This window comes from Aquila chrysaetos, chromosome 1 (assembly GCF_900496995.4).
Source record: "Aquila chrysaetos chrysaetos chromosome 1, bAquChr1.4, whole genome shotgun sequence".
In the NCBI taxonomy this organism is placed as follows: domain Eukaryota; kingdom Metazoa; phylum Chordata; class Aves; order Accipitriformes; family Accipitridae; genus Aquila; species Aquila chrysaetos.
Window position 1 is genome coordinate 50,705,557 of NC_044004.1, and position 23,800 is coordinate 50,729,356.

Here is a 23,800-nt window from a genome sequence, read left to right on the forward strand (position 1 = left end):
AAACAGGCAAAATAAGAGGCATTTTACAGCAGTGCAAGGAAGGACTATTTGAAGTGTACCCATGCCTGAGACATAGCTGGTTACATATAGGTGGTTACACGAGTAGTATTACCCGTTTAAAGGATGCACATGACTGTACATATGTGTATTGAGAGAGAAGAATGTTAGCTATGGATCAGAAGAAAGTAAGCATATCTCCTGCTGTTAAAGAGAATAGGAGTTTGATTTTAAAAAATAGCAAACTTACAAGTATTCTGAAAGCACTCATTTGATTTTTCAATTAAAAATTCATTTTCACTGATTTACCTTTTCTAGGAAAACTAATTTCAGATGTCATACTTCTGAAATTCAAAAGCTGAAAAAAATGCATGTAGCGTAGGGTTGTTGACATTTTGTTCTCTGTATTTCAAAGCTAGTAAATGAATGCTGAAATTATTTACAGAATATTACTGTGTGTTCATTTTTGTAAGATTGGGTTAAAGAAATCCTTTTTTTAAATGTTGGAGTTGTTTTGATAGTGATTTTTACCTGACTCATGAATTTGCAGATTAAAATATTTTCCATAGAGTATAGGATTTTTTTTTTCTCACACTTGATTGCTAAGCAACTTCCCAAGTGTGAGATAACAACCATGAAAACAGCTTTCTGATGGCATAGTGGCCAGTGGATACAACTTTACTCTAGCTGCTTGTGATCTTGGTTGCAGCTGGTAGGAGTATGGCCATGTAATGTAGAAAGCTTGTCAAGTGAGCTTGTTAATTTTTTCAAATGCTCATTAGAAAATGCTGCTGGTTTTGCTTTTCTCGGAGAGTAAGATTTGTTTTATTTCTTTGCTCAGTGCAGCCTTTTGGTACTCAAGTTCTAATCTAGTGGAATTGAAATTTCTCTTTCCTCTAGTAATTAGATTGTGTTTATGATTGATTTCCTTTTTTACCCTGACCAAAGTCAGGGTCTTGGCTATCTTGTGAAGATAAGGACAGGTGTCCAGAGAAGAAAGAAACAGTTGCTAAGGAGCAGAGCTTTGGATCCAGTATAGGACTTAGCCTCATCTATTCTCTCCCTACCTCAGGATGCTGAGGTGGTAGTGCTGTTGGGGAGAGCGAGGAAGGGCAAATAACTTAAGATGAAGAAGAAGGTGTGAGCTGAAATCTTAACCCACTCCAACAACAGGAGTTTGATGCATGCTATACTCTGCCCACAATCATTCCCATTTGTATCAAACCCCTGCTGCCATCCTTCTCTTGCGGCATGTGTTTGAATCACTTAGAATCATAGAATCATTTAGGCTGGAAAAGACCTTTAAAATCATCAAGCACAACTGCTTGCTAGTGCAACTGCTCCAGAAGATCGAGGTAGACTAGAGGAAAGGAGCTGGCAGCTTTGTCTGTATTAAAGATGCCACTATCGCTCTTCCCTGAGCTTTCTCAGCCTTTCCTTCACTGGGAGCTTTTCTTCACTTAACAGTTGAGCTTGTAGGAGTTGCTTCTCACCTCCTTCTCCTCCTCTTCTTGCTGCAGTGAGTATGGAGGCAAGGAGGTAGCAAAGGGCCGCAAAACACTGATCAAGAAGAGAAAATAGGACTGCAATAGGAAATGCTACTTCAAAGTGAATTGATAGGTTGATATCCTTCTGTAAAGATGGCTAATTAAGAAAAAAGTATCTCTTTCTACCTTTTCCACTCCTGTGATATAGTCACAGATTACATTGCAAAGTCGGGAATTGACTAGATTCTGCAGAGACTGTATTAGTCTGTAAGAATGTCTCTGCAGTTTCCTCTCGGGACATAGTACCAGTTCTCTACATTTAAAGAAGTCTTTTAAGTATTTTTGATGGAGTTGCATGCCCATCTAGAATGAGTTTAGCCTGTAACAACACTCTGACTTTCTTACAGCATTCTTACAGACGATTGCAACTCCAAGTTCACCTTGCCCCGTTTGTTTTGCACTAGGCAGTCATTTCTGTCACTGATCAGGCAACATGCTGCCAGAACTTCTATTCCATAAATCCTTGAGCTTGAGATAAGTGGCTTCTACAATAGAAAGCAGTTTCTATTAAAAATTAAGTGATCAAGATTGTCTTTTCAGCTCCTTTTTGAGCAACACTGAAGAGTTCTAGGGACAGCTAATCCACTGCTCCTTTCCAGTCACTTCTTCCTCTTCCCTCACTGCATGCCTGCTTTCTCACAACCATATTTCTAATGAGAAGTATGGTAAAGAAAGTTTTGAGGCCAAACCCTGTCATTGTCTTACAGTCATTTAAAGAGGGAAAAAGGTATCTCTCTAAAGGTCTCCTTTTAATCACTATGTCATTCTTCTGATTCTATTTTGAATCACTCCATGTTTATAAGAAGGGACAGGACAGATCTCATTGTCACTATGAAGTGCAGTATGCAACTGGAGCATCGTAAAGCAGGCAGTCACCATGTGGCCAGAGCTAACTTAGAAATCCCATCCTCTTGTCACTGCTTTGTAGTATGAGACATGTCACAAGTGCAGAGTGCAAAGGCTGTCGTTCATCTGCTGAATTGAGCACATTTAACCCTGGCTGGGCACTGGTGCCTCATGCAGTTTGCTGAAATTATTGAGGAAGGTGCTTTTGAACTTCAGCAAAACTTTGAATCTGTCCCAGTGAGCATGTAGATTTCTCAAATGCAGAAATGGTCATTTTTACCATACACAGGATTAGCAAAGCATTGAAATTCCATTTGGCAGAATAATGTCAACTCTAGAGTCTAAATCTGACTGGTTTACACTGAAACTAAGGTTCTGTATTCAGCTGTTTAGGCAATATGAACTTGAACATCGCAACTCCAGCTGCATTTTTACAAATGACAACAGACTGTTTCTGCCCACTCCCCCGCCCCCAGTTTGGAAAATATGTTGAGCACAAGCTAATATAACTTAATGATCCTAAGTAATCCTAAACCATCTTTTTCCCTATGTAGAAAGTACACCTGTGCGCACATCTGATGTGGATTATCGGTTGTTAGAAGCATCCAAAGCTGGAGACTTGGAAACTGTGAAGGTAGGTTTGAGCAATTCATGTTAATTTTCCACTTTATATTGCTGTGCAAGGCTTGTGGAAGCCTCTGCTACAAGAGTTGTGGAAGTAGTGCCCAGTGGATGGTAAATCATAAAAAATGGGAAGGCAAACCCTTTTTTTTTTTTTTTTTTTTTTTTTTTTTTTTTTTTAGAAAGTAGTGCATTAACATGTGCTGAGGTGTTTCTCTTGAGTTTTTGGTTGTTCATTCTCTCAGTCCTTCACACAGTCATGTCATTGATGGACTCAGACGCAATGTTGCAGATGCAGCTGTAATTCTTTGAAGTGGACCCTGTGATCCTCAGAATCACAGTTTAGAAGAAACAAGCCTCAGGTGCATGTTTCAATCAGAAGGCAAGAAAAGGATAGTGTTAACAGGTAGCAAATTTCACATTTTAAGCCACCCTTAATCTGAAGGTGAAGGGTCAGGCTGGGGAATCCCAGCATCACAGGAAGGTTTGATCTTGTCTTTCATACTTGGTCTGTGCACAAAATAGCCTGCAGATAGACCGTTCTGCATGTGTTCTTACCTTGATCTTCAACCTGATACATATTACTATTCAAACAGCAGTAGTTTTGTGCACCAGCAGCTCCTTTGACTGCCAAGCTCAATATTTGTAGATTCCTGAAGACAACACAAGCTGGAAATGGTAACATATCTGGAGAAAGTTACATGGCCTTGAACCTGATGCTTGATGATTTAGAGGCTCACCCTTTCTAATACATTACGAATGTCTTCATACTGCTTCCATCATTTAAGTCTTGTTTGTTATAGGAGTACTTTCAGCCACAAAATTAGACCAGCTTTTTTTTTAACTTTGCCTAAGTGGGAAGAAATTTCCTGAAACCTAACTTCTAAAAATTTATATAAAATAATAAGTGGATCAAATTTTGTGTTGAGGTGTTTGGGGGTGGTAGTTTGGGGTTTTTCTTTTGGGGTTTTGTTTGTTTGACTGGTTTTTTTTGGGGGGGGTATTTGTTTGTTTTAGTTCTGAGCTAGATTTTGGTTTCTTCTTTTCTCTTTGCAGCAACTTTGCAGCCCTCAGAATGTGAATTGTAGAGATTTGGAAGGCCGTCATTCAACACCACTGCACTTTGCTGCAGGATATAACCGCGTATCAGTGGTGGAGTATCTGTTGCACCATGGGGCAGATGTGCATGCCAAAGATAAAGGGTACATTTCATTCCATGATATGCTCCACTGTTTTCTATTAGTGTGAGACTTCTACCCACCTCTATTCATTTTTGTTTCGGATTTCAGTAACCATCATGTTTGTCTCTTGAAAATTTTTCTCTCTTCTTTCTTCTTGTCCTGCATTGTTCCTGCCATCACTGTAGGGGGATTTATAGACCATTAAGGCAGACTTACCTTTCTGGCAAAGCCGTTGTCAAGTACATTTCTGCACTGTAATACATATGATCCTTTCCTTCCCCCTTTTGCCCATTTTGGAGACTTTGTTGTGCTTAAAAGCAGCCTCTAAGTTATTTCAGGTGATCTAAAATTAGTTTTGAATTGCGTGGGGTAAAATACCAGGGTTATCTCTGGTTATTTTTCTAATTCTGTTAGTTAGCTTTTATTATTAAGTTAGTTAGTTATTCAGTTAAATGATATGAACTGCTTACAGGTTTTTGCATTATTTGCAAAGTAATCGTGTAGAATAGCATGATTATGTTTGATCTTTCACTGCAATATATTGGTTCAGCATGGGATAATTAATTTCCAATGCTAAAACATTTCCAATACTGAATTTTCAGGCTCTTCCTGAAAGAAATGTTTGAGTATCTTTCTGTATCTATCCGGTGTGCAGTGCTTACGTATACCTGTACTTAAAACCCATTGTATAGTGTTATATCTTTTCTGAAATTTATACTCAAATATCCAAAGTCAGAACACTAGTGATTCTTGCAATTTAGTGTTTGGCTGTTGCTAATGGCGTTAAAGTTACTTGCTTGTGGAAGTATTAACACTGGTGCTTGCTAAGTATTTAAAAGTCTCATGGATGAGAACTGAAGGAGGGTAGTGAAGTTTTAATTCATGTTTTAATAGCAGGGAAATAAAGCCATGAAAATCAGAAAGACTGAAAGATACTGATAATGTCTGGTGGAAGTGGGAGTTTTATCTACTAGAAATTTGTATGATTGCATATTGGATTTTGTTTTCTGTAGCTATTAATACTTTCTCTTTGATTAGTGGCTTAGTACCCTTGCACAATGCCTGTTCTTATGGACACTACGAAGTGGCTGAACTCTTAGTGAGGCACGGTGCTTCTGTCAACGTGGCAGACCTGTGGAAATTCACTCCTCTGCATGAAGCAGCAGCAAAAGGAAAATACGAAATCTGCAAGCTGCTTTTAAAAGTATGTGATCTGGAGTTCAGATGTGTCTTTAAATGTATATATGTTTATTTTTGCTGAAGATTAATTCATTAATGCAAAGTTAATTGCATTCAGTGAGTTCTTTATGGTGTCTTTGGATTCATTTTCATCTTAGAATTTTCAGATGCTTTCTTGTGTAATGTCAGTTCACTTACAAAGAATCATCAGTACAGTTACTTTTTCCAGTATGTGTATTAATACTATTAGCCAAGTAGGACAAGACTCTCAAACTGGAAAAAGCAGCTGAATTTGTGTAAAAATACGAAAACCCCACCTTATCCTATTCATCCCTTTCTGGAGCAGTTACTGCAGTTAAGTAAACCTTTGTAAATACTTACACAAGAGTGTGTTGCAGAGCAATAAGTGACGGTGGGTCCTAAATGGTGTCTGGCATGTGGGAAATTTAAAACTGTTATGTTAATGTATAATTTATCAAGCTCCTGGAGGAAATGCATATTAATATACTGTGGAATAAATATTCATTACAATTAGTGGAAGAACCTGTAAAAAGCATGAGGTAATGCCAGTATGTTTCCAGTGAGAAACATGAGTTTGAGAGACTTCTTAACATAAGGTCATATCCTGCCGTGGGAGGGTAAAAGAGGGTGCTAGAGTAGAATTTCTTGCCAATCCTATTTCCTGTTTTAGCCTTGCCTACTTCATGTCCCTCTGAAGGACAGCATTTAAAAATAGGAGTAAGTCAGAATATGGATAGTCTTAAAATAATGAGGCTTTTACTTGTCCACTTCTCTCTTCATTTGCTGCTGCAAAGCCCCACTATTTCCCTCCTATCTCGTTAATTACTTCACTTTATTACCAAAAAAGCATTTGGGGTGGTAGCACATCAGTTGAAACACATCTGCAGTAGAAACCAGAAGATATTCAGTTGTCTGTGGAGTAGGCACAATGATGGCCCTGGCAATAACAGCTGAGTACAGATGTTAGTTCAGGCTATAGGAGCACTCATAACCTCTCAAGCACAGTGTTACTTTATAGACTCTGCAGGTCTCTGGAGTTTTCTGATGATTCCACTGGGAATGTAGCCTTTTTTTGTGTTCAAAGGATCCTGAATGGATGTACAACAGGAAATAGAAAAGTGCTGAAATCCTTCTTTTTGAAATCACTCTTGCACAAGAGCTAAATATGCCCTTAAGGAGACACCGTTTTGTAAAGGCTCTGGGTGTCCATGGATATATGCTCACGGTGCAGTTTCCTCAGGGCTTCTCCTGCTGTGTCTCTTATGCCAGCTGGCAGTGCTGTCAGTTCTGCTGAGCTGTGGATGTTGAGCTTGACTCCTCCTGACTTGCACACTTTCTGGCCTGTTCTGCTTGAAGAAAGAAACAAAAATGTACAGGCATTTTGGAGAGACTTTCTTTTTTCATCACCTTTCTTTAAAATTACCACCTTCATTTGTTTCTGTGCCTCTGAAGGGGTCTCAGAAGACATTGCCTCTTCGTTGTGATACTTATTCTGGAGCGTATTTGAATAGTTCCAATTTTGATGAGTTTTAAATTAAGGGATCTAAGGTCATATCTTGGAGAAGTCATTGCAGTTTAAAAGGCTTTGTGCAAAGAATGCTGTCTTCCCAAAAGCACCACAGATGTGGAACTGGTTCTGTGTAATCAATATTCTGTCCCCTTTCTGTCCCTTGCTCTTTACCCTTTACACCCAGAGCATTGCGGTACTGCTTCCAAATACAAGGCAGTCAGTTCCTTCTGCTCTTCCCATCCCCAGCTCATTCCCTGTGGCTCACACTAACACAGAGTTGCTGGCATCCTCAGTGAGAAATGGCAGGGTAGACTTGCTGGCAGGGGTTGGACCACTGTGTGTGATTATTCTGAAGGGGCCAGCCAGAGAACTATAGTGCCAGCAGCTGCCCCTGCCTTATCTGTCTTTGTTTTTTCCCACTGCTGCTGAGAGTGATGAGGGAAGGAGCTGTCCTCCCACAAAATTGTACATGGACATGACTCACACCATATGCTGTATGTAGATGTAAGTTCCCCTCCTTGTCCCGTGCTCCAGTACTGTGTTCTTATCACTGGCTGATCTGCATGTTTTACCAGCACAGGTATACTCCAGCTGTCATCCAAATCCACTTTCTCCACTTTCCCACCAAAATGTTTTCTTCACTGCTTTCCAGGACCTGTAAACATCTTAAGATGGTGCTGTTATCTATTGGAAAGTGTAGAAATGAGTATTTTTCTTCTTCCCTTCTGAAACAAGTGCCTTTCAATAGCAGGGTGGCATTTAGTGAAATTTGGGGCCTGGCTTCAGTAGCTCAGAAGGGTGTGCTGAGGAAACACCTCTGCCAGCCAGTTTGCAGGAGAAGGGAAGGATTGACCGGCAAGGTATTTGCAGTTGGCTTTTCTTTAGCACCTGCTGCGACAGTAGGGTGTAGTTATATGCAGCATATGCTCCTGAACCTACTTCAGTTGCAAGTAGAGCAGTGGCAGCTCTCACAGAGGGCTGCTATTCTTGCCTGTGGAGTTGAGATTCACACAGCTGTGTTGCAGACTAGTGCTTTAGGCCTCATCCTCTTGGATTTATTCTCATGTGCCTACTAATCTATACAGTTGTTGCTTCATGATTGCAGGTTGGCAAAATCACCCGCCTCCTATCTTGTGCCACAAAATAGTGACACACTTGCGTGCATTGCTCTGCTCATGGTTGTGACAGTAGCATTCCACTTTGCTCTTTGCAGCATGGAGCTGATCCAACAAAAAAGAATCGAGATGGGAACACTCCTCTAGATTTGGTGAAAGAAGGAGACACAGATATCCAGGACTTACTGCGAGGAGACGCTGCCTTGCTAGATGCTGCCAAGAAGGGGTGCCTGGCACGAGTGCAGAAGCTATGTACTCAAGAAAATATCAATTGCAGAGACACCCAGGGAAGAAATTCAACACCGCTACATCTTGCAGGTGGGTGACTCACTGGGTTTTGAAGGCTTGTATATTTATGATAGGGCTACAGAAGTTAATCACCAAAACCAGGATTGGTATAATAAGAGTTTCACGGAGGATTGTCCTGTACAGAATGTTGTTAACTATGGCAGCTGTATTTCAGGAGGTAATGCAGTTACTAGGAAAGAGGAGCTTTTGCAGTTGAAAAATTGCTTTAGCTTTTCTGTCTAATAATTTTTGTTTAGTTTAGCTCTCCTAATACCTGATTTCATTTCCTGTGCCTTTTCTACAGCTGGTTACAACAATTTGGAAGTAGCTGAATACCTTCTTGAGCATGGTGCTGACGTTAATGCCCAGGACAAAGGAGGATTAATCCCCCTACACAATGCAGCATCGTATGGGGTAGGTGCAGGCATTCTTGCCATGAGTAGCCCAACAAGGAACTCCTTAAAGTCATATCCAAAACGAGTTATTTTGCAACTGTCTTGCTGTCAACGTAGTTCTGGTTTTGATGGCATGAAATACTTGTTGGGCTAAGTTGCTGTTGTGAGTCCTGTTTGTAGTCCTACGGATCTAAATAAGACACAGATTCAGGTGTGCTGTAGCAGTTAAAGGCTGTGGTTTGGAAAGATCGCTGGAATGTAGCTTTTATCCAGGCAAGCAGATGCGTGGCACTGAACAGTGTTAAATTTGGGGTGACTGTTGAAACAGAAAAGACCTCAAGTTGTCACTGAAAGACTTGGATGGAAGGAAGAGAACAATACCAGGGGATCGTGTGTAGATGGTGACAGGGAAGTGGAGGCCTGTTACAGCTGGTCTCTGGTGGGGAGCTATGGCTAAAGCCAGAAGTGCTGAAGGGCTACTGAGTTTGTAGTGTGGGTGTCCTCCTGGGCAAGCTGTCTGCTGCAGTAGGGGTGCAGTGGCTGATTCAAACCATTTTGGATGAGGCAGGCCCTCCTTCCTCCATATAGGAGGAAGCATCTGTGTGCATATCAGTTGCACAGATGCGTGATAGATTGCTTATAAGCAGCTGTTAATTGTAGATGAGGTGAGAAAGAGATCTTTTGCAAATAATTGTACAGACAGTGCTTGAGAAGCTCCCAGCAGCGTGCTTAGTCAGACAGAGGACGTGAAGCTCAAGTAGTGTTTTTGATGGTCTCATGATGCGCTTTGTCTGTTACTACCTGGCCCCGACACAAGAAGAGTAAAATCTGGGAGAGATGATTGTAATGCTTTCGTTTGAGAGCCAAATGAAATAAAAAGTACAGTGTTCACCTTGATTTTAAGGAGAGCATATCAATGAAACTCAGCCTGCATCGTTTGTATTGGTTCTCTATGTCAGTCTGGGATCCCAGTGTCCTAAAAAGCAAAAAACTCCAAATCCTGCTGAAGGTTTAGAAATGCAACACAGAATTCTTTTATGATGCTGGGTCCTAATACCAAGCAATATTGTTCATCAGCATCTACCATAAGCATTAAATTCCCAGGACCTTGCTTAGATCTAGAGGTATATTTTGTTGCAAAGATTGTGTTCTTTCTTTTCAAGCACAGGAAACCCAAACACACATTTTACGTGAAGGCAAAACATTCCTTACTGGCACCGGGAAATATAAGAGATTGGTTCAAGCTGATTATCGCTTCTAAAAAATCATAATGCCAATCTAATCTGGTTGCCTTACTTTCTCTAGGAGAAGTTAATGAGGCGGTGTTTGGTGCTTTTCCATCAGCTTATTTAGTTAAGAGCTGCTGTATACCTTTACTGTGGCGGCCCACACTTCTCTCTGAGCTGTCATCAGCCCATTCAGATCTCTGTGATGGGAGGCAGAGAGGAGATGAGCACTGGTTTCACAAGTTCATAGCTGGCAGGTTTCACAGGCTCAACCTTTTCCTCACAAAGTATCTTCAGTTCTCCCACCGAATACTTCATGCTGTCTGTCCCTCAGTAGGGTTTCATGTGGCAGACAAGTCACAGGAGCATCAATTGCTTTAAAAGTTTGGCAGGGAGGAAAAATAAGGTCGTCAGTCTTTTCAAACCACGCTTACCCAGAGAGCAAGCCCTTTTACGAGAGCTGCTAAGAGTCACTTAATTGCCATTGAGAGAAAAAATGAAATCCATTGGCAATTCTTTGCACTTCTGCTTACAACTTCAGTGTTTCACACTCCTACCTACTCCTTTTGACTACCTGCTTTTTTTATATCTTAACTGTATCGCACAAGTAATTTTACTGGTCAGAGGCAGCGAAAAATTTTAGTTGCCAGTTTTCTGTTGTCTTATTTAACTTGGGTGACTTCAAGGATGGGATATGGATGGAAGCGTGGGGTTATAAGATCATTACTTTTACAGCCCATCTAAACCAGTTGTCCCCTTAGGACACTCATAATACTTTCTATCAATTAGAGTTCTCTCAAAATATATTTGGAGAAAGAACAAATCTGTGCTGCCATGGATGGGTTCAAAGTCTTGCAAGAAATTGCAAGGAAGAAATAAAGTACAACAAAGACTTCTGGGTGCAGACATTTAACTTGTGGCTCAGCAGTACAACACATTGATCTTTAGAGCTTCTAGTATCGTATCACAGGTGTTACAGCCCTGTAAATTTGTCGTGCCGGTTCAAATTTGTCTACAAATATTTTGACAGTTAACTCTATCAGTTTTATGCTGGATCAAATATCATGTCTGCTCCTGCAGCTGACACAAACCTCATGCTATGTACTTGGGGTGATTTGGCAGAAATACAGTTCTGTGCCTGATCCCAATTACACATGTGCTGGTGGATGATCTGGTAACTGTGGAGCTGCAGTATAAAGGTGGTACCTGAAGAGGTGTGCTGCTACATAGACACAGGAGGCAGAGAAGTGAGTTAAAGGAAAGAGAAATCATAGGGGTCTCTAAGCACCATTACCTCCAGCACAAAAAAGGAAATACGTGTTTCACAAGTGTCACATTGATTAAGATGTTCTTGTGTTTTCCAGCATGTGGATATAGCAGCGCTGTTGATCAAATACAATACATGCGTAAACGCAACAGATAAATGGGCGTTCACACCATTGCATGAAGCTGCACAAAAAGGAAGGACACAGCTCTGTGCTCTGCTGTTAGCTCACGGAGCAGATCCAACCATGAAGAATCAAGAGGGTCAGACACCACTAGACCTGGCAACAGTAAGTTCATGTTAGTGTGCCGGCCACAGACTGCTCTGGAGGATTTGCTCTGCATGTTAAATGGCTTTCTATGGCTCCATGGTGTCAATGGTCCTCAGCTTTTGCTGTGCTGAGGTGGAGGGAGATGAGCACCTCCAGGCTCATCAAACAGGCCTGTTTGTGTTTTTTTTACCCATAGGTCTAGGCTTTTTCCTTTGCCTGAGATCATAATGTGGCTTGTGGTTTAAGGTTTGCTTCTGCTTAAGGATTCAGTCCTAGGATCAATCCTCTCGTTGCCAGAAATAACCTATCTGAAATGTCTCCAGTGGTGGTCAGCCTGTGTACTGTTGGTGATTATTTCTTTGAACCTAGGAGGAAAATCAGATGGCTCTTTAGAGAAATGGGATCATTTAGAGGATGATTATGCTCAGTGCCTGCATATTACCTCAGTTCTTTTTTTGTCTAACTCCAGAACAGTATTCTAAGATTTACAGGTGGCTATCAAACTTTTTCTAAAACTGGCATCCGGAACCTTTCTTGTTAGTGGTGGCAGTGGCGGCTGGTTAAAAAGCCTAATAAGGTTACATAAACATGTATGTCCCAGGTTAACTAGTCTTGATGGAATAGATAATGCAACCAAATTGGATGCTGTGTCTGGTTATAGTGTGAGTATCTTTTAAGGCCATTGATTGATTTATGGAGAGTTCAAGAAAAATATCCTCCAGAATAATCTGAGCTCTAGAAAACCTGCTTTGTGATGAGGGATACAAAAACTCTGTCATTTCTCTGGGGGAAAATAAGGATGTCTTAATCATGTTCTACAAGAACATGCAAGGAGGAAATTTTTGAAGATGAGGGTCCTGCTTAATTTAGTCAACAAAAGCTAAATCCAATTGTTAGCTAAGTTCATGCTTCTCCTGTAGCTCCTGTCTTGTTTTTCTATTATAACACTGTAAGATGTGATTATAGCAAAAGCAGTGGTAAAGTCTTTCCATTGAAACCTTGATCCAGTGCAAAATGCTCCACCAGAAGTTGAGCCTGACAGAGAAATTATGAGGTGGCATTGCCCAGCATAGGTTGTGAAGGATTTCAGATAAAGTTGCTGCATTGGTCTTCCTGAATTTAACACCTATAAAGTCATTCTGCCAGAAAGGAAATTAGATGTACATTCTTACATACCTTTAGAAATGGGGAGAACTCGGTTCACCTATGTCTGAGCAGTGAATCAGAGTGTTTTTGCAACCATGAATTCCCGTGTTACAAAAGTTGGCAGTTTTCTTTTTAATGGGGCAACAGAGCAATCAATTAAAATAAATTCCAAGAAAAATTCTTTCCAGAGATTGGTGACTTGTGATAATAGAACCTCATGTTCTTTCTGTTTTTCAGGCTGATGATATCCGAGCTTTGCTGATAGACGCGATGCCTCCAGAAGCTTTGCCTACATGCTTTAAGCCTCAAGCTACTGTTGTTAGTGCCTCCTTGATCTCACCAGCATCTACGCCGTCCTGCCTCTCCGCAGCCAGCAGTATAGATAACCTCACTGGGCCACTGGCAGAACTAGCTGTAGGAGGGGCATCAAATGCTGGTGATGGAGCAGCAGGAACTGAAAGGAAGGAAGGAGAAGGTGCATTTGCTGCTGGACAAGTTTACGTTGCCAGAAGTATAGTAGCTTAGTATCACAATAGGCCTTGCTTTATCTGAAAAGCATTTCTGACTAGCCAGAAAATATTGTACAGCTTGAGCTGTTATCTGCATTTTAAAGTGTCTGATGCTTGCTCTGTTTTCATGTGCTCTGCCAGGAGCATTGTTGGCTGTTCATCTATGTTTTCTATCAGTGATTAGGTCTGGCTACAAAGGCAGATCTGATTAGGTGCCCAGATGTTTGTTGTTGATTTTATGCAGAAAATCCAATGAGAATTATTTTGATGAAGGAATTATGATTGTGATGGCTGGGGGATTTTGCTAAGGCTTTTTAAACCCTTTGATTAGTATCTGGAATGCATGCTTTATGTCAGCATCTAGGTGATTACATAGTGAAAATACACCCACCCTTCCTTTCCTTCTCTGTGCCATATGAGCCTGTATTTGCCACAGATCATTTGTGCTTCTTAATAGTTGATTCTGAGGAGGGAACAGTGATGAGCTTTGCACTGAGCTTTCACACAGTGGAAGTGGATTGTTTATTATAGACATAGACAAGTTGATGGTAAAAAGAATCAGAGTTTGGAATTTTGACGTTAGAATCAGTGGTATTGCTTGATTATTTGGTTTTTAAGTTGTTGGGTTTTTTGGTGGTTGGTTTTTTTTTTAATTCAGGTGCATGGGATATAATGACTTGTTTCTTCTCTTACAGTTTCTGGTCTCGACATGAACATTACCCAGTTCCTAAAAAGCCTGGGTCTTGAACACCTTCGGGACATCTTTGAGACAGAACAAGTAAGTGGCAAGCCTCATCTCTGTTTGTATGTTTAAAAGAGAGACTAATCTAATAAATGTGAGTGACATTTACATTCCCTAATTGAAAAAGGGAAACAAAAAAACCCAACCTCACATCTACAGGAAAACAAATATGTCCAAGAAAACTGCAAATTAGTTGCCACATACTTTATGGTGAAGTTGAGAAACCTGTGAAAATCTCTTTTGCTGTTTGATTCAGATATCCAGTGTCTTTCAGTTTCTTATACATATATGATGACTGTCAGTTTGGCTTGTAATCTGAGAGACATTGGACCTTGTGAACTTTGAACATGACGGCTATAACAAAGTTAAGTTGGAATGTCGCCTGCACTTGTCCTTCAGCAGTCCTTGATATCCAAACAAGCCTTTTGCCGCCTGTAGTGCTGCATGTAGCACTTTGGTTAGATCTAGGAAACCTTCCAGTTTGACTATAAGCTGAAATAAAAATCCAGTTTACCAGGGCTTAGTCACACTAGAGAATGCAGAAACTGGATTTCCTAATAGGTTAGGACTATAGTATTAACTGGGGTTTGCAGGGCTACCAAGTTTCAAATGGAATTGAGAGATGAGGGAAAAAAACCTGTGGATTTATCAATAATTCACAATACATGAAAAGAGTACAACTAATGTAACAGTTTCTCAAGCTTCCATTACTGCTTAGAGCAGAAGTACCTCTAATGTATTTGTGGACTCTTTTTTAGGTACCGTTTCTTAAATTTAACATGTTACAGTTAAATAGATTATTTGTTTGCATGAGTGCAATGGACACAGCGGTGGAAGTGAAAGGTGCAAGTGCAAGAAACTGGATTTGATGGTTATTTTTTTTTCCCAGGCCTCTGCTGCTAATCTTTTATGAGTGGTCAGGAAACAAACATTTGAAATGTAATGTGTTGTCTACAGGAAAAGTTCCAACTGTTTCCGTGAAAGGTTACAGGACGTATCTCCTCAAAGTTAAAATGCCATATAATCTTTGTCCCCTTCTTATATATGACGCATAAGCTCTTTTCTATTAAGAAACAAACTGCTTCTATTAAGAAGCAAATCAACCTATATTCTGTTCACGTTTCTTTTTTATTATTTTTCACACTTTCCTGTTACAGTGCTGTTTTTGTTCTACTTTTGCTTCCTTAACTCCTAACCTGTTTTTAAGATCTTCCCCTGCTAATAAGATTTAATAGTGCAAGTTGGATTGACTATATTAATTCAGCATTTTTAAACTGTTTAACTCCTCTTGTAAGTTTCTTTCTAGTGAAAACAAGCTCATCTTCCTTAAGCTTGTTGGTTTAGGCTGCTTTTTCCAAGCACTGCAGTACCTTCATGTGCACTTTTTCACCTTGGCTCTAGTCTCTTATTCATACTGGATCTGTGCTGATGCTTTCTAATATCTGGGTTTCTTCTGTATTTTTTTCATGTTCTGCTGCATGTGATGAATGTCTTCAGTGGCTTTTCTACAGCAATCCCAGTGGGGTTGTTTCTTGCTCAATTGGACGGATGTTCAGTGTAGCTATTAATTCCTTGCTTGAGTTGCTTTCTTTTGAATTAATGATATTCAATTTGTAGTAGACAGAGTTCACACCTGCAAGTCCAGTTGTGCTAACATTCCAGCTTCTTTTGAATCCAGTTGTATGGTTTCCCATTATTTGCTGAGCTTCCCATTCTAGTTTAATGTCTAAATTTGGAAGTAGATTTTATGTAATTATCTCCTCCAGATGAAATCTTTGTTTTTCACAGAATCACCTCTATGCACTATTGCTTTATAGTAATAAAAATGTGTGCTTTATTTAGCCTTTATGTCCTGTTCTTTTAAAAAAAAGTTTATTTGACATCATGTTTTATTACCTTTCTGCTTCCACCAATAATCTTTGTGACCTTGAAATTTAAAAGCTTATCAGGTGATTGTAGATATTTTCATATATTGCAACCAAATGAATAGTTTTATGTGTCATCAAAATGTTAATTATTGCCAAAAATAGTGGAATAGTTGAGCATGACTTAGCATAGCTGACCCACTGGTTTGATACATATGCAAGTGCACACGTGGATATAAACACACAGTAATAGCACACACCATAATAATGTTGATGTGAAACACGCTTAATGTTTATTAGTAAACTTACAGAATACCCATTTCTGTTTGTGTAGTGAAAGTAATGAATTGCACAACAATGTGAAACTTTGTTTCAAAAATACTCCCAGATTTGTCCCAGCATTTCCATGCATCCTCCTTCCATGTAAGTAAAAATGTTTTTGAGAATCTCCTGTGAGAACCAGCTCCTGTTAATTGCTGTAAGAGAAGTAAAAGTTTTGCACGGCTTCAGACTGTAGCAGCTGGGTAAGGTCCTGTGGTAGGGAGAGGCTTGCCAGAAGGTGGCAGCAATTAGAAGTGCAGCAAAACATAAAACATATATACTCCCTTGGTTGCACCATGAATACATGCCACTTTCTGAGCTGATGGGTCTTCAGCCTTGGGAATTGGGCCGGGTTTGGCAAGTGATTTTTGTGGTCTTTCACCTTTCCAGATAACCCTGGATGTGTTGGCAGACATGGGGCATGAGGAGCTTAAAGAAATTGGGATCAATGCATATGGACACCGGCACAAATTAATAAAAGGTGTGGAGAGACTTCTAGGAGGGCAGCAAGGTAAATATGACGCTTTTACTGGTTAGTCTAAGCATAGCATACAACAGGCTCCCAGAAGTCACCTTTTGTAAGTGTAGGCATTGTCACCCGGGCTTGAAAGAATCCGGATGTCATGAAAATGTACTTGCTGGCAGACCTGGTGGCTGGGTGGGTTGTGACAGGTAAAGAATGTACTCAGGACATACAGGGCCGAGTGATCACTTGCCTCCCCAGAGAATGGACACCCCTGAGGCAGCTGTGGAGGCTGTGCCAGTTTCCAGGGGACTCTGTTTCACCCAGGCAGGAGCTTTTGGATTGATTTGCCCTATGTACCTACCCACAGGCCGGTTGTATCCTGAAGAGTGGACTTGATGGAGTTTTTTGCTGCCCCACACTTCTCAGATGCTTCTGGTGAAAGTGGAAACAATAAAATGCAATTATGTCCCACATGCATTTTCCTTCTCTCCTTTAAAGCCTCTGCTGCTAACGAAAGCATTTTATCTTTTCAAGGTTGTGCTTGTCTTGTGTTTATTTTGCATTTCCTGCTGTACTGGGGTTATTTAAGAAGAATAATGATGATGGGTACAAATAGAGCTGGTATTGTTTTCTCCTGTTGATATTTGTTCCTTTAATTCCTTCTCTTTGCAGGCACCAATCCTTATTTGACTTTCCACTGTGTGAGTCAGGGCACCATTCTCCTTGACCTTGCTCCTGACGATAAGGAGTATCAGTCCGTAGAAGAGGAGGTATTACGAGTACCTTTCTTAATGCTCCAGTGGCAGTGTATTTCTCTTTTCACTTATAACCCCTCAGAGCTAAAGCATGCAACGCATGTTGAAAGTGATAAAATGTGTTTTGGTGTATGAATTGCATAGATCTGACATGAAGCTTAGGGCTCTTCGTTTGTCTTTTTATACAGAGCAATGATGGAAATTATTTTGCTGTGTCCTGCCAATTTTTTTTAATAAGTGGTCTGTTTGCTCACTTAGTGTTATATCCCAATTTTGCCTTTTTGTTGTTGTGTTTTGGATGTCATCTCATAGCAAGGGTTTCCACAGCTTTCTGGAGATAGGTGGACCTGTGAAAATCAAAGGCAGTGAGTGAAGACCAAGGGATCAAGGCCTTGCACGGCTGTAGGCATTTTCTGTGCTTAGGCTGTTTCTGCATGTGAACCAGTTTGTTTTCTCTTGTCTCAGTGGCTTAGTTAATCTGTAACCCAGATAAACAGCTCTTGGATAATTGAGAGTTGACTGTAATTTTGCCTCCCACGCACACATGCTCTTTTATTTAAGTAAACTACAAGCAGATACCATTTTGAAAGAAAAATCATAACAGAAAAGAGACTTTCTGAAGAGTTGTGCTTGGAAGAAACACCATTTTACTGTGCATTTGCTATTTGTGTTCCTACACTGTAGCACAGAAGTGTTTGGAGTCTTTAAAAGTCTAGATATTCAGGATTGCTGCCAGCTGAGCCTGGAATATTTTTTATTAGTAACTCTGTAAACTGGAGTTTGTGTAGATCTTTTGTATAAACTTTTCTGACAGAAGGGTTGCTTGTCTGCTATAGTAAATGGGGATATTTATTTGAGCTGTTACTAAATGTTGTTGCTGTAGCTGTAAATACCTCTGGAAAAGACATGATGAAACTGTTGAAATTCTCAGGGGCAGCTAATGACATAGGAAAATTTACAGTGCAAGCGTTTCCTGTCACTAAGAAATACAAACTGTTCTCATTAGAAACACATTTGTTACTACTTCAAAATGATTTTTTTGTATATTCATTTTCAAAGTTTTTTTCTAATCTAAAGCAAGTTGTGTATAATTTTGATAGCAAGTGCCACTAGTCTCCTTTTTCCTATGTAGTTTTTTGTTACAAGATTGGATAATTGCATCATCCAGCTTCTCTATTGTGGAACAGCATAGTGCGTTGGGTGCCTGAGAAATAAGGGTGTACCTCAGTTTAAAACTGAGTTGGGGGGTTTTTGACACCTTTTAATTAATTTTCAGTCAAGATTGTCTGTTGTTGCCAGTGATATACTGAGATATTGCATGAATGCTTTGCTTTGCTAGCAAGCTTTGTGCGCTGAACATTCAGTTTTGTTCATTTATGTAGATGCAAAGCACAATCCGGGAGCATCGAGATGGTGGAAATGCTGGCGGGATCTTCAACAGGTACAATGTCATTAGGGTAAGTTTCAAAACCTCTTAATTCTATGTGGTAAAATAAGTTGGTACTTACGCAAGCAGGCAGAATTGGTTTAATGGATCACCCTTTTATATTTAAAGTTCTTTGTTGAAATAATATTCAGGAGCAGAGTTAAAGCAAGTGCTAAATGCTAAAATTAGACTGATCCTGTACTCTGTGCATGGAATGAGGGTGAAGTATCCACTTGTGGTCTTAAAGGAGTCTGAAGAACTGATATTGAAGACAGAAGTGGTGAAGAGCCTGACTTAGGTTTCACAGCCTGATTTAATTTCAGAGATCTATAACTTCTGTATTTGACTTTGCAGCACAGATTATTTTTTTTTCTTGGTGTAGTCTTTTCTTGCATTTTCAAAGGAGATTTTGGAGAGGGGGAATGGATGAGCATGACTTTAATAAAAGTTTCTAACTCCCTATGCTACCTTGGATCTTGATGACGCCTTTGCCCCTGCCAACTAGAAAAATATCTTTTACAAGCCCTGGCATATCAGACAATGGAGTGTTGTCTTTCTGAGGGAAAGTACACTTTCTGGTTCCTTTTTTGGGGGAGGAGGGAACAGAACTCTGTTCCTGAGCTCCAGCAAACCCCTGCTGTATATCTGTTTGAAAAGTGAGCCTGTGCAGAGCCTTTGCAACTTGGCCCAGTAGATCATACGTCCTGAAGCAAACTCTGCTTCCATCCTACTCCCAACCAAAGGTGAAGTCCTTTACAGAAACCACCATGGTATTAGAGCATGTGGCTGGAACAATATCTTAAGATAGATTGAACAGCACATCTCCTAATTTCTTTCCTCAGAAGTTGTTTCTTTTCATAAAAATTGAACCTAAACCAGACAGCAAACTGCAAAAAGCTAGCCCAGATTGTTCAACTTAGGTCAAAGCAGAGAGGGCAGGAGTTTCAGGCAGTTTGTAGTTCTTGGTGGTATTACAAACTCTGAGGGAAGAAGCCTGAAAGTATTCCTTAAACCAGAGAACTTAGGCTGCAATTTCACAATAGTTTTAACCATCTGCAAGTGTGTGCTACCGACTTGTTTGAAAGACTTCGGCCTTGCATGCAGAACAGCCATGGGGTTTCTTTATACCATTCATATGTCTTACTCTTAGTTTCCCTGTCAAATTTATGCAAATTCTGTGAAACTATATTACATTTCAATTCCAACTGAAGCATGGTTGGACCTGTTGTACCACTGCAGATTCAAAAGGTCGTGAACAAGAAGTTGCGGGAGAGATTCTGTCACAGGCAGAAGGAGGTCTCAGAGGAGAATCATAATCATCATAATGAACGCATGTTGTTTCATGGTAAGGAAGTGATTTCTATTTGTATGTACTGATAATTACAGAAAAAAACCCAAAACTTAAAAGGATCCACAGGCAATGTTAATGTTGCTGTGTCACCATCCTGTATGGTAATTGTATTTCTGCACTAGAAATGCAGGGGTGTGGGGGTGGTGGAGTTAGTCTGTGTGGTTACTGCAGTCTGAAACTACACTAGATAAAAACTACATTTTCAAAAAAAAAAAAGAAAAAAAAGTGGGTTTGCTAAGCCATATCTAAGTCATTTCCAGTAAAGCAGTTGGGAGGATGTTACATTACTGTGAGAAAGACAGAGTATCTTCTAAAAGAGGGGAGCAGCACACGGTAAAAGCATTTTACCCTGGCACTTCAGGCAACCGTGAGGGAAAGGAATCAAAGCCAACCATGAGTCTCAGCAACATGTTTTCTAGAAGCATCCAGAAGTGCCTACAAATGACAGTTGCCTGAGGGTCCTCCTGCCCTAGATCATTCTATGATTCTGCGTAGGAAATTGGTTTTGGGTATGATTGTCCTGACCTCTTGCCCCATCTTAGCCAGTACTGACTGCTGGAGAAGGTGTGCACTGACAAGATAAATTGTGCTGAAATGTGAGTGGGGGGAAAGCCATTTAATGAGATCTGTGAAATGAGTAAGAAATATGAGTCACACGTGGGATCTTGGTATATAATGATAAAACCCACACATCACTGCATCCTGCTGGGTATCGCCCCCTTCCAGCTGACTGAGCATGCTTTCTGGTGCTTAGTGGTCTATTTGAGGCAGACAAGCTCCTCTTGAAATAGACTCCTGTATTACTATAGCGCTTAACAAGTATGTATGATAACACATCATTTCATGTCATTCTGTCCTAGGGTCTCCTTTTATTAATGCTATCATTCACAAAGGATTTGATGAAAGGCATGCATACATTGGAGGAATGTTTGGAGCTGGAATTTACTTTGCCGAGAACTCCTCAAAAAGCAACCAATATGTTTATGGGATAGGAGGAGGAACAGGCTGTCCCACACACAAAGACAGATCCTGTTATATTTGCCACAGGTATGAGTCCAGCAGTATTCCATGTATGTACTTCTGGCTGTCCTAGTTTTTACAATCCCAGCACAGGATGAATTGCAGGGAAAGAATAGCCACTTGAGCTCGGTCATGGCAGGAAAAATGCAGCTTTCCATACGTCAAGGCTGAACAAAAACGGATATAAATGCAGCAAGTCCCACAGAAAGGTCAAAAATTACATCTAAGCATACAGTGAGTATAAATCAAAGGGAATTGTGGCTCAGGAAAGAGGCTTGTAACAGCAAGTTTGAAAATGAAGAGTCAGGAGAAAATAGCAATTAAACTCCAGGCACTCTCAGAACAAAACTGCAGTGCAAAGTGGTGGTCAGCAGTACAGTGTTGTACTATGGATCAGATAATTTTGGAGGTAGTGAACAGTACTTAATCACAGCTTTGTTTTGTACTGGAGTAGATCAATGTGCTTTTCGCACTTTGACACCTGTCTGTACCCTGCTGGTAGGAACACAAAGAGTTTCAGGTTCTTTCAACAGCTTTATATAAAATGAACAGGTCTCCATGTGAAGGCTAAACAAAATGTGTGTTTTCCCTTCTGCATGTCAAGAAAGATTTTTTTGTGACGGGTTTTATACAGCCTTAGAACTGGTTTCTAAAAATGTTTCTCGAACAACCCTTGAGAAATTAAGTGTAACAAACTCAAAAGTCTGAAATCATTCTGGAAGCATGCAACTCCTGGTAAGATATTTTACAATTACATTTTCTTTTTTCCTTTCAGACAAATGCTCTTCTGTAGAGTGACCCTTGGAAAATCCTTTCTTCAGTTCAGCACAATGAAAATGGCTCATGCCCCTCCAGGGCACCATTCTGTTATTGGCCGGCCAAGCGTGAATGGACTTGCCTACGCTGAATATGTTATCTATAGAGGAGAACAGGTATGTAGGTTAGCAAGGACTGGGTTTATGGAAGGGCAGAGCTTGGAGCTGGAGAGGGGATGTGACTGGTTTCCATACCAAATGTGCTGTGATAACCTGGTTGATTACATTTTTTTCATTTAAATGTGGAAGTAAACAGTGAACTGCATCAAGCCAGCAAATGCTACTCCTTTCCACTGAGCTGCTCTGATTTACACCATGCAGAATTGCCTAATTCCCCCTGTGCAGCACTGCTGGAGTCTGTTAGGAGTTGTAGTTTCTCTCGGGGGGCGCTGGTTCTCCCATTGCATTTTACTGGCATTACTGCAGTAACAAGAATATGCATTTCTCACCCTTGATAATGCGGATTCTGGGCTTTTTATCTGTAGATTCCAAGTAGTGACAGTGTCCCTGTCTGCCAGAGACTACCCTTAAATGGCAACTGAGGTAGCACAACAATCTTCAGGAGGTGATTTTTAATCTGAATAACTCAGCTAGACAGTTATTCTAGAAAAGTGGTTTGCTTACTACTCTGGATCCAGACTCCAAGATTATATAATAAGTTCAGGTTGGAAGGAACCTTGGGGAGGTCACCTAGGCCAGCGTCTTGTTCATGCTGTGTTCAGACCAGATTCCTGAGGGCTTTCTTTGACCAGGCATGTCTTGAAGGCCTTGGAGAATGGTGTTTCACAGCCTCTCTCAGTAGCTTGTTCCTTTGTTTAATTATCCTCAGAGCAAAAAACATGTTCTTTGTATCCAATAGAAACCTCCCCTGTTTTATGAATCTCATTCTCCTGCTGCACAGTGCAGAAAAGAATCTGGCTCTGTTTTCTCAGTAGCCTTTCCATATGTGATGGAAGATTGCTATGAGATCCCACAAAGCCTTCCCTTTTCTGAACTGAATAAGCCCATCTCCCTCAGCCCCTTCTTGTTTATCCTGTGCTCTCTCCCCCTGACTATCTTACTGGTCCTTCACCAAACTTGGCTCCAGCTTGTTGCCATCTTTCTTGTATTGGAGGGCCCAAAAGTTGTATGCAGTGGTCTAGATATGGTCTAGTGAGTACTGAATAAAGGGCAATCATCGCTACACTCAGTTGACTGGCTACACTGTTGTTGATGTACCACAGGATGCTGGTAGCATTTATTGCTGCCAGGACACACTGTTGATTCTGGTTTAGCTTGCTGTCACCCAAGGGACCCCAGCACCTTTCAGCAGAGCTGCTTCCCATCCTGCAATGTTACAAGGAATTCGTTCATCCCAGGTGCATTTGCCCTTACTGGATTTCATGAGGCTTCTGTTGGCCTGGTCTCACCTGTCTAGGTGCCTCTGGGGCCCTGCCCTCCAGCAACTTTAGCTTTCTTCTGGGACTGAACCTCCTACCAACTGTCTTGAGAAAACACTGGGCAGACACCTGGGTTACGTGCTTTGGGTGTGCTAAGTATTTTACTGCCAGTGAAGGTGTTTGCAGGTCACGTGGCAAGTCAGTGAGCATTTTAGGGTCAGACTACAGCGGTCATCTGAGATTTTTTAATAACTTACAGGCACTGACTGATCCATAGGATTAGCTAACAAGGAGAGTAACTCTGTGAATTCCTGTTGCACACACGTTTTCTGGCAGTGTCTGCATGGAAGAAACATCTTTCTTTCTACCAGTGTATTAACGAAGGTATTAACTACATCAAGCAGTTCCCACTTAGTGCTGGCTAGGTTTGAAATCTCCCTTTTTCTTTTGCACTCTGCATAGAGCTGATTCTTGCACTGTGCTTCCTGATCACTGTTTAGTGAAATCCAAAATGAGAACTTGCTGAGTATACCCTTGCATAAAG

General features: G+C 40.6%; 1 protein-coding gene across 3 annotated transcripts in view; it reads left to right on the forward strand.

The window, feature by feature from the left end:
* The window catches only part of TNKS (tankyrase), a 146,904-nt gene that overhangs the window by 117,874 nt on the left and 5,230 nt on the right, over positions 1-23,800 (forward strand). For 2 of the 3 annotated variants that reach the window (XM_030019717.1, XM_041127669.1), the window contains 14 exons: positions 2,945-3,024; positions 4,068-4,213; positions 5,231-5,396; positions 8,116-8,335; positions 8,610-8,719; positions 11,291-11,479; positions 12,845-13,118; positions 13,812-13,894; positions 16,435-16,555; positions 17,183-17,280; positions 18,648-18,722; positions 19,931-20,036; positions 20,903-21,089; positions 21,838-21,994. In XM_030019717.1, the coding sequence (XP_029875577.1) occupies positions 2,945-3,024; positions 4,068-4,213; positions 5,231-5,396; positions 8,116-8,335; positions 8,610-8,719; positions 11,291-11,479; positions 12,845-13,118; positions 13,812-13,894; positions 16,435-16,555; positions 17,183-17,280; positions 18,648-18,722; positions 19,931-20,036; positions 20,903-21,089; positions 21,838-21,994 (2,012 nt within the window). The remainder of the gene's footprint in view (positions 1-2,944; positions 3,025-4,067; positions 4,214-5,230; positions 5,397-8,115; positions 8,336-8,609; positions 8,720-11,290; positions 11,480-12,844; positions 13,119-13,811; positions 13,895-16,434; positions 16,556-17,182; positions 17,281-18,647; positions 18,723-19,930; positions 20,037-20,902; positions 21,090-21,837; positions 21,995-23,800) is intronic. The other variant, XM_030019726.1, reaches the window with a different exon arrangement.